Source organism: Pleurodeles waltl, chromosome 1_2 (assembly GCF_031143425.1).
Source record: "Pleurodeles waltl isolate 20211129_DDA chromosome 1_2, aPleWal1.hap1.20221129, whole genome shotgun sequence".
Taxonomy (NCBI): Eukaryota; Metazoa; Chordata; class Amphibia; order Caudata; family Salamandridae; genus Pleurodeles; species Pleurodeles waltl.
The window spans coordinates 356,937,509-356,948,973 of record NC_090437.1 but is presented as its reverse complement, the minus strand read 5'-3'; the positions used below and the strand labels follow the sequence as shown (position 1 = coordinate 356,948,973).

At 46.3% G+C, this 11,465-nt stretch overlaps 1 protein-coding gene across 2 annotated transcripts in view; it reads left to right on the top strand.

Annotated features, from left to right (window-relative positions):
* Positions 1-1,543: 1,543 nt before the first annotated feature.
* TOPORS (TOP1 binding arginine/serine rich protein, E3 ubiquitin ligase) overlaps positions 1,544-11,465 on the top strand; it is a 43,320-nt gene continuing 33,398 nt past the window's right edge. Inside the window, exon 1 of one of the 2 annotated variants that reach the window (XM_069239716.1) lies at positions 1,544-1,666. Coding sequence is in view for 1 of the 2 variants with exons in the window: in XM_069239709.1 (XP_069095810.1) it covers positions 2,030-2,131 (102 nt within the window). In the remaining variant the exon portion in view is untranslated. Of the gene's footprint in view, positions 1,667-1,982; positions 2,132-11,465 lie in introns of those variants that run through there. The other variant, XM_069239709.1, reaches the window with a different exon arrangement.

Genomic DNA, 11,465 nt, shown 5'->3' with positions numbered 1-11,465 from the left:
ATGTAAATATGATCTGTACAAGGGACTTGGTTAACAAACAGGAAATGAAAGTTTATGCAGACAAATGGCGACATGCAAAAGATCTCACATTCAGAAAAGGAGACGTGGTGATCGCTTGACAGATACGCAAAAGAAAATCTGATGCTCCTTATGCCGATTAACCTTTTCAAGTGGTGTCTATCAAAGGATACATGGTGACTGCCCAGCGCCCTGGGAAGTTTATTAACAGAGACTCATCTCACTTCAGGCCTGTATTTCATCGGTCTGGAACTCGAGATGGTGAAAGACTGGTTCTGAAAACTCAGTGACTGTTGCTAATTCCTTAATAATCTCTGACCCTGAAGATGACAATCTACAGCTTCCTGTAAACAGATCAAGTTGGATGAGCAGAGCGCCAAGATTGATTGAAGAGATATAATTGTGTGTGTATATATATCTGTATGACTAATGGTTTTCTAAAAGAAATGTTTTTTTTTCTTATTTAACAGAGGGGGAGCTGTAGTGTCCTGATTTAGAACTAAACCTTTCTGGCTTGCAGCAGACTCAGTATCAGTGTGGCATAACTGCTACAATGTAATGAAAGATTGGTTTATACTGCTAGAGTTCTCAGGTACACAATCACTATTCACTCCATGCCGTTCCCCCCCCCCCCCCCCCCTTGACGTTTCTTATTGTAATTGCTTTGAATGTATCTATTTTTATTTTTTGATGATCACTTAAGTAGTATAGTTTAGTAGTTTATTATCTACTTATATGCTTCTATGGCACTGAATCCTTATGTTTCCTACTTTTTCTCCCGTTCCTCTCCTTTCCCTATACTTAATATTTAAAATGTTTAAAAAATCGGGGGGTATTCAATATCAGTTAGTAGTATCGCTTTATTATTGTATAAGTTGTTTTCGCTATATTTTTCTAGTTTTTGTCATATAATATTCTCTACTATTACGATGAAATGCTTCGTCTTACTACTCTGTTCGTAGTTGTAGGAAAGGTTTTTGGGAAGTGAAAGGATGTTTGGGAGAAAGAACGCTGCTATACGAGCTAATTTTAGATGACTCACGCTGACAGAGAACTTTACTATTGACAATCTGACTCGGCATCAATCCTTCGGGCATTGAACGCTCCCCATTTTATCCGCATAGGCTGGTTTAACCCAGTAGTTTACATAGTGCATTTTCATACAGGATGCATTCACGGCGTGCACCATAAAGGTGTCCGACAGTGAACTCCAGAATGGCACACAGAGAACGAAGAAATGGTCGCCTAAAGCGAAGTATTAAAAAGCTCACTGGATTAACCGTATACTTTTTTTTTGGGGGGGGGGAAATATATACGCTTTTCTCAAAACGTGAATGTTTCAACTAACAGTAGGCGATTCCCATTTTTATTTTTAGCAATGTGTGGGCTGCTTATTGTGATAAAACCCGTGGTTCTTCAAAGACTGTGTTTTTGACACTGTTCATAATGGAAAAACGGCCTTTATGTATTTCCACTTTGGTAGTCGATGGCGTTAAACTGGCTCGATGAGCGCGCGTTTGTGAGGACTAAAGGGCGCGCCGTGTTCTCTTCTGCAATGGGTATGGAAGTACAACAGCGGCACCTCCGGGCCACCGGTTTAATGGTGGCAGCGAAGTGACGGCCTCCTGTGTCTTAAACACCACATTGGGTAAGGCTCGAGGGCGTTTGACTACAAAAATGTTTTTTTCGGTAAATATATTCGAGGAGTACCACAGAATATTTCACTTATGACCATAATGCATGAACATTAACAATTTGCCCTATTCCTGCTGAAAAAAAGTTCTATTTAATTTACTTTTAAAAGGAGTGAACAACACCGTATCTCGTGGTTCTCCACACTCAATTCACCGTTACTGAAATCTAAAATGGCGCTTGCCGACGTGACTCCTCCCTCACTTTTATGCCGGTAAAATATTGTCAGTCCTTCTTCTCTTTCCATGTCGGGCGCTCGGTGTTGTGTAACCGGAAGTGGTTACTCGGTGTGCATGGGGCTGCTTGTGTCAATGACAGTATGAAGCCGCGCGGGGAGCGCCGGAGGAAGCCCGCTACCCGCAGCAGAGGGGCCCCGAGCCACCGAAGAGTGCAGCCTCACAGAGCGGCCGCCGCAGCTCCGGTTAGTACTGAACCATGTGAATTAAATAATTACTTGGGCTACCGTTGGTTGAGGTCGTCCCTTATTCGAGTTCTGGATCAGGTAGTGCCTGTGCGATTAGAGTGGCCCACATCGGAGTCTGGTAAAGCCAAACAGCCACTTGTCCATGGGCGTGCAGTGTTATGGGGTTGATGTCAGGGGCGGTTGTGACGAACCTGTAGTTGGGTTTGGCATGGGCCTCTGATGGTCAGACGTGCTGCAGGAGGTGGAGGTGTCAACTTGAGGTGAGGTGGGGACAATCGTTGAGAAGTGACCAGTCAGTGGTGGTTAGTGTTGTCACACGGACGACAAGACCCGAGAGCAGCGAACATAATACAGGTGTGAGAAATAATTATCGCTCACACACGGAAGTATCGTTTGGAATTGTCTTTACATATTTGGAACATCCTGATCTGTTGTATGCCGAGAAAGCACCGTTTCCTGTTCTAGGACTATATGTTTATTTTCAGGGTTATATATAGTTGCGTGACGCTGTCGAATTCTGGGTTACCTTTACCGATCTGGGATTGTCGTTGATTGTACATTAGTATGTCTGGAAGCATTACAACTGGATATTTAAGATTTTATTTAGTAACCTTTTGTCTCTGTCGTATGCTTTTCTGCATATTGGTGTCCGTGCCAAAAGAGGCTGCTTTAGTTTCCATGACCTAAGACACCCAACTTGTTGATGCGAATCACTTGTGTGGTTTTGTAGTGTTGTGCCCAACGGTGAGTGGTGTGCTAGAGGTCACTTGTTATGATTACCTGCCACATAACCTTCGATGCTATCACTTGTCTGCTAAGGTGTCTGGAAGACTGATGTGTTAGGATATGTAATGAATACTTTTATATAGACCAGAAAGTTCTGTTGCTGTTACAGCCATGAAACACTGTATTGCTTATGAAAACCTCTGGATGTGTAAGTAAAGGACTATCTGTTGTCCCCAGTGAGTTTGTGTTTTTTCTTGGAATTGGGTATTTAGAGCATCATGGCATCATTAGGCGGAGACCGTATGACAGGAGCAAATGCACGTGTGTCTGCCTCTGCTCTCTTTGTACACGGTGCAGATTATACGCTGGTTGGATATGCCACTTTTTTGTCCTTTTGCAGCCTCTCTTTTGTCCTTTTGCAGCCTCTCTTTTTTAGGTCTCATCTTTCAGACACTTTTTAGCTATCTGTAGCCAAGAACCCCTTGTGGACCTATTAACACGTTTTCCCTCACCCTTCACAGAGACCAAAAACGCTTCATCAAGGTCAACTGACCTTTGGACTCGGTGACCCTTGACCTCAGGGTAGGTCGCTCCCCTGTCCCCGCAGCGCCACCAGCTCTTGTGTGTTGCCTTCTCCTCCTTCTGCTTGCTGATCCGCCTGTTACCCCCTCTGCCTTCTGTATCCTGTGTGCTTGTGATCCCCTGTTTGCATTCTGTACCCCAGTGTGATCGCGCCCCCCCTTTTGCTTCCTGTATCCTTGCGTGCTCCCCTCTCCCCCCTTTTTGCATTTTGTATCCTCGTATGATTGCCCCCCCCCCCGTTTATTGCCTTCTGTACCCCTGTAAGACTGTGCCTTCTGTCCCACTCGCCGTTTTTCCCCCCCTCGCCGTCCGTTTTTCCCGCTTTTTTGAGGCCGCCTCGTCCTTTAGGCCTCTCTGCGCCGCTTTTTTCCGCCTTCGCCTTTTGCCGCTTTTCCCGCCTACCCGCCCTCCTCCCGCCTCCCAGCTCACCCCGCCCCCCGGCTACCCCCTTAAATGGCGGCCGCGCCGCTGGCGCGCCGAAGGCGCGCCTAAGGCAAGCCTGTCTGCGCCTGGACCGCGCCCAGCGCCCGAACCCCTGGTCCCCGCCCCCCCGCCTGACCTACGACTCCGCCATCCTCACCAGCCTCAACCCCGGCCGCACGCCGGGCTGCTACCGCGCCACCCCGAAACGGACCCACGGATCCTTCACCTGCAACAACTGCCACTACTCCTGCCATCGGACCCACTCCGCTCCCGCCGAGAACAACGCCCCCGGAAACAACCTCCACTGCATCCTGATCAACACCCGATCCGTCCACAGGCACGCCATCGAACTGTGGAACCACATCAACTCTACGAACCCGGACATCGCCTTCCTCACCGAGACCTGGATGAAACCCACCTCGGCACCCAACATCGCCATAGCCATCCCCGACGGCTATAAAATCATCCGGAGAGACCGCACCAACCACATCGGAGGAGGCATCGCCATCGCGCACAAAAACTCCATCCGAGTCACAACCGACACCGACAACTCATTCCCCGACGCCGAACATCTCCACTTCACGATCCACAGCGACCCCAAGACCACCCTCAGAGGCACCCTCATGTACAGACCACCAGGACCTCGCTCCAAGTTCACTGAAGACATCGCAGACTTCGTCAACCCTCACGCACTCTCCTCCACCAACTACATCCTCCTAGGAGACCTCAACTTTCACCTAGAGAACCCCACCGACAACAACACCACCGCCCTCCTGGACAACCTCGCCAACCTGGGACTGAATCAGCTTGTCAACACCCCCACCCACTACGCCGGACATACGCTCGACCCCATCTTCTCCTCCAGCAGACACGTCACCTTCAACCACACCACCGAACTCACCTGGTCGGACCACAGCTGCGTCCACTTCAGCTTCAAGAAGACCACCGTGCATCACCACACTCAGCAACCACCAAGAAGACACTGGAACCGTATCACCACGGAACAGATCGCAGCAACCCTCTCCCAGAACCAACCCACCGGCACCACCGACCCAAACGAAGCCGCCAACAACCTCACCAACTGGCTCTCCGACTGTGCAAACCTCCTGGCCCCCCTGAAGACTCAAGCCAGCACCAACAACCACAAGAAAAACTCATGGTTCACCCGACCTCAAAGACTCCAAGAAAGAATGCCGCACCCGAGAGAAGACGTGGCGCCTCAACCAGACCGAAGAGAACCTCTCAGCTCTCAAGGACGCCACCCGCCAACATCACCAACACCTCCGCGCCGCACGAAAAACCGCCTACCGGAATAGACTGGACAACAACGCCCACAACAGCAAGGAACTTTTTGGCATCATCAAAGAGCTCTCCAACCCGGACGCAGAAAACAACTCCATCCCTCCATCACAGGACCTCTGCGACTCCCTCGCGACCTTCTTCCACCAGAAAATCACCAACATATACAACAGCTTCCCGACCGCCGACGCAAACCCCCCCCCCCCAGAACCCGCCAACGAGATCACCACCATCCTCAACTGGAGCCCAACCACCACCGAGGAGACCACCCGCGCCATGAATTCGATCCACTCCGGCTCCCCATCGGATCCCTGCCCGCACCACATCTACAACAGGGCCGACGACATCATAGCACCACACCTTCGGGACGTCATCAACGCCTTCCTCACCACCGCCACCTTCCCGGAGAGCTGGAAGCACGCAGAGCTCAACGCCCTCCTGAAGAAGCCCACAGCAGACCCCACCGATCTCAAAAACTTCAGACCCATCTCTCTCCTGCCGTTCCCCGCCAAAGTGATTGAGAAAATTGTCAACTCGCAACTCACCATCGCCCTGGAAACCCACGACTACCTCGACCCCACACAGTTCGGTTTCAGAGCCAACCACAGCACCGAAACCGCCCTCATCGCAGCCACGGACGACATCAGAGCCCTGACCGACAAGGGTGAGACCGTGGCCCTCATACTACTGGACCTCTCTGCAGCCTTCAACACGGTCTGCCACCGCACCCTGATACGACGCCTCAGCAACGCCGGCATCAGAGGCAAGGCCCTCGAATGGATCATCTCCTTCCTCTCCGGCAGGACCCAGAGAGTCCGCCCTCCCCCCCCCCCCCCTTCAGATTGACAGCCACGGAAATCATCTGCGGCGTACCCCAAGGATCTTCCCTCAGCCCCACTCTCTTCAACGTCTACATGACCCCCCTGGCAAACATCGCACGCAACCACGTACTCAACATAATATCATACGCCGACGACACCCAGCTCATCCTTTCCCTCACTAACAATCCCACCGCAGCCCGAACCAAACTTCACGAAGGAATGAAGGAAGTGGCGAACTGGATGACAGACAGCCGTCTGAAACTGAACGCAGACAAGACGGAGGTCCTCATCCTCGGCCCCACTCCCACCGCATGGGACGACTCCTGGTGGCCCCCCGCCCTAGGCAGCACTCCCCAACCCACCGACCACGCACGCAACCTCGGCTTCATCTTGGACTCATCACTCTCCATGACCAGGCAGGTGAACGCGGTGACCTCGGCATGCTTCAACACCCTCCGCATGCTCCGCAAGATCTTCCGCTGGATCCCCACCGACACCAGGAAGACCGTCACCCACGCCCTCGTAGCCAGTCGCCTGGACTACGGGAACACCCTGTACGCCGGCATCACCAACAAACTGATGAGAAAACTCCAACGAATCCAGAATGCCGCCGCGAGACTCATCCTGGACATCCCTCGCCACCACCACATCTCCGGACACCTGAGAAAACTCCACTGGCTCCCCATCAACAAGAGGATTACCTTCCGACTCCTGACCCACGCACACAAAGCCCTCCACAACCTCGGACCCAAACTGATCAACAGCCGCGTCTCCTTCTACACCCCCCGCGCACTCTACGTTCCGCCGGTCAGGCCCTGGCAGCTGTACCCCGCATCCGCAAAGCCACCGCCGGAGGAAGATCCTTCTCCTTCTTGGCAGCGAAGACCTGGAACTCGCTGCCCAGCCACCTTCGCGCCATACCTGACCACCTCTCCTTCAGAAGGCAGCTCAAGACCTGGCTCTTCGAGCACTGCCCCCCCCCCCCCCCCCCAGCGCCTTGAGACCCTTTATGGGTGAGTAGCGCGCTTTATAAATGCGAATGATTGATTGATTGATTGATTGATAGTGAGGAGTGTGGTTAACCATACACAATCGTTGCAGACCTACCCAAACAAATGTAAAGATCATAACCAATTTAACCACTTACAGAAAATTCCAATCAATAAAAGTTTCGAGGCTTTGTTTTCACCTCCACAAAGCTAAAGTTATGTAAATTGTTCCAAGAATCAAATTCTAAAGATAAATCACTACTATTGGTTGCCCAAAACGATGAAGCACATTTAATCTACTTAACATCACCACCATTAAACATTCAAGCAGAATAATACATATTGTTAAAATTATTGGATCAAAGAGAAACCCGTCTCAATCAGACTGTGTTGGCGTTTGGCAAATCAAATTGAAATTTTAATGATAAAGATTGAACATGGGTTATCCCTATAACTGGCCAAATTTGGATATGCATGTGTGGGGACAGACCAACACATGCAGACAAATAAAAAAAGAAGACCAAAATAATTTGGAAAACAATATCTATTGCATACTAAAATAAACTAACTAGAACAGGAGTCAGCATGCTAACCTCTATTAGGAACAAGGCCATGTCAAGGGAAATTTGTATTAACAGAGAAATATGTATCTTACTGTTAGCAGTCATCAAAGGATTTTTGTCGGCAAAGTTTGTTAGAAGCACCATCAGAATAAATACAGAACGCAAGCTGCACAGACAAACAACTAGAGAAGAACTCGATCAGCTTAAGGGCAACCAACTGAAACTTACAAAGTCCATCCCTATAGTAAGGTTCCACATGCCTCTGATTCGGCAGTTCAGTGGTTCCACATCACGCAAAAGGGCACTATCCAATCAGAATGAGGACACAAATCTAATTTGCAACATGGCTAAGTTTTCTTAGGTTTGGTCTGAAGTCATCACCTTTTCCCATGTGATTCGAGTAGTCTGTAAGAAAGTTCTAGCACTTTGGAACAAGGGGAAATCTTCCCAGGGTACACAATGGACCCGTCTTCTCAAGCGAATGTTAAAAAAAAACAATTTTACTTCACATGTAGTCCACAAGCCTAAATGTTCTGGAACCAAGGTCACTTAAAAAAATCTTGTAAAATTAAATAATAGAACCCTTTACTATTCATAAAAACAACCTAGTGGAAAAATTCATGTTAGAAGCAAAGGAATTATTCATCACTTTGCATGACTGCAAATACGAAGTCTACAAGCCTAGTTATGCTAACTCAAGAAATGTAATGCATTAATATTGTAATTTAATAAAACACACACTATGCAATCTTATGAATTCAGCATTAGTTAAATATCAACAATATATGTAAAACCTTTCATTATGAATTGCATTCTTGTTAAGGCATTACTTTAACTGTGACAAAGAAGTGCATTTATGAATATGTGCACATAACTTTATACCTTGTAATCACACATTAAACATTATAAATCAGATTTGTTTCACTACTAGCAGTTACTATAATGTCTAAAATATACTTCAACATTATTTGAATCTCGTTAGCACATTGTCAGTTTTAGTAGGCACACCGGTGTCTGCCACAAAATGAAACATGAACACTTTTAAAATACATGCCAGTGCAGCTTTTCTCTACGTTAAGCTTCAAACATGAAACCCGCTAACGTCTGGGTCACTAAAAGAATTCCCCATTTTTTTTCTCCAACAGACCCTACCGAAAACTTGGTGAACTTAGAACCCATTGCTTACCGTTGGTTGAGTTTATTGCCACTGTCATTTGGCAGCTTCTTATTCAGTGGCTTGCCTATGTGTTTTTTGTTTGACTCTTTAATTGAATACAACATATTTACCATCCTTTTGACTGGGTGACTTTTATTCTTTAGATAAAATTTAAGGCACACACCTGTTAAATGTAGTTCTTATGCAGTCTTGTGTATAAATAGCAGGGTTATTTCTGGCACTTAGGCCTCTTCTTTTCACATCAGTTACAGTAAATACTTCGCATCAATCATCTGTAACAGCCAAGCTTCAGCCAACATGTGTTTCATCATCTGGGGGTATCCCAATGACTTCATCAGAACTGAAAACAACATGTCTGTTGTCCTGACAATCTTGGGATTGTGTGGGAAAGAGGGAGCTAGGTGTTTCTTTTCATTTAAGAGCACTATCTTTTGAAGATTTGGATTGATTTGACAATAGTAACTATTTAAGTGGTGTTTTGGCTGTGAGCACCTGATTCCTCTTAAAATTACCCACTGCCGTGATCAGTTTTTATTCTTCCACTGTTCACATCCAAGTAACTACTTTTTTTCTTTAGTACTCACTGTCAGTGGATATGTTTTCTAACTCTCAGACCTGACGTGTGCCTCTTCCTCCACCAGCACCCTGAACTACTTTTTGCTCCATCATCTCCATCCCCCGCAATCTCATCCACTGTATCTCCCTACTCCCTCCCTGGATTGTTCCACCAATCAAATTATGCCAGGGATGTGGGATTCAAATAGCCCTGTACTCAGCACGTATTGTTTGGGGTTAAGGATAACACGTTTTTATTTTTATTTTGTCCTTGATACAAGTTAGCCCAATCCCCTGCAACACAAACCCTTTGGCTGCAAGTTTGCAGTATCACATTATGGATCAGGGGAGGACATTGTCTGCAGTTAAGATATGTGTGTCCTTATGTTAATGCTGTTTGAACTTGTATATTTGGTTAACTAATGCAAAGCCTTTACTATTAGGGTGAGCACTCCAAGAAAATGTAAGCTCGGACCGCTTTACTGACAGTGCTCCCAATATAAAAATGTGAACACACATTTACAAGGTTTAACTATGAAGCTTCGTATTTACACAAGCTTGAAAGCAAGATTGCTGATTCTTTGCTTTCAAAATGAAATGTTCACAAAAAAATGCAACTAGAAAAAAACATTTGCTTAAACCACTGTGAAATTTTAGGTGCTGTTTCTTTGAAGCATTATTTAGTAAAATCTGTTGATACATGCTAGTTATTTCCCCCTTCCCCCCAAAATAAAAGAAACATCAACGTAACCGGTTTCAGCAAGATTATAGGAAACATGTAAATAGACTGCCATTTGCAAAGCCAATAGGTCTAACTTTGATGGTTAGCTTTTTTGCTTTGTCAATAAGTATCTTGTTTTGACACGATTCTTGTAAAACTTTATTGCTGTGGGACCATCATAACAAACAGTGAGGACAAAAAATATTTTAGCTTTTTGCCAAAGAGCACACATTGCCACAGTAATTCCTGGCATGACCAAAACTGCTTAGTGCTAATATGCTCCTGGTGAAGGAGCAGAATGCTGTCACAGTGAAGCCAGATGATAAATAGTCATGAAATTTTAATGGTCTTGGTAACCGATATGGGGCATAATTTTTAAAGAAAATTACAAATTGCACCCATGGTATATGTCCTTGCAGTATTGCAGATTTACAGCTTTCATGCAGTCACAAGAATTTACAGAAGCAGACCAGGAATTAGTACTCCTAGAAAATATTTGTAAATGCTATTTTAGCAGGAGAAGAAATGTATGTGTTGATCTGTACAAGCTCAGTTTCCCTTCAACCACTTTTACCCAACCCCAGAAGAAGTTTTACTTCTGCCCTTGTCAGGAGTAAATTTCCAACCATTCTGAGAATGGGTAACGATTAGAGAACAGCTGATTAAAAGCCATAAACATGCAAGTTAGTGGGTTTGCACAGCCTTAAAAAGGCTTTACAACGCTGGAACTATTGCTTGCCCCTATCTCCAGCCACAGTATTTACATCTGCTGAAAGGCGGCAGAATAAAAAAAAATAGCAAGTTTTCAAATCCTACAGCAACATGAGCCCGGGCATAATCAGAGAGACTATTATCCGAGCTCTTGTATAATGAGATTGCCGCCGTCACACTACATGGCAACAAAGTGACAAGTGGATTTTTTGCTTGACGAGTAGATTTGATGCAGCCTGTCCCATGGACAAGTAGATATATTAAAACAAATCGACACCCCTGCACCGTTCTATCCTCTGGTGATGCAGTGCCCATGCCCCCCCCAACACCCTTATCCTTTGATCCTCCTAGTTATGGCAGTCATAGAATTTTTTAAAAACATTTTTATGTACAGCCCGTATGCTGCCATTTGCTGCCAGGCCGCCCCACCTTACAGGATTGCTTTTACACATGTCACTTTTTTGTTGTGAATTGCTGGTCCGAGTGGCTTCCCCCTTCTTGGATTGGTAAATTGGGGAAAAAAAAGTGCCTGTGTCACTTCGTAGGCATGGATGACTGGTGACGAATGTGTGCACACTTGTCATCAATCATGCAACCACCAATGAAATGCTAGCACATCAGCAATCATTTCATCTTGTTTTGTTTTGGGGATGGGGAAACAATGTTGGTCGTATTGGATTTTTTTCTCATTTGTAGATTCAACTGATAAAACCATGCAGTGTATTAATTGTTACTTGGACACAATGTCCCACTTTTACGGTGTT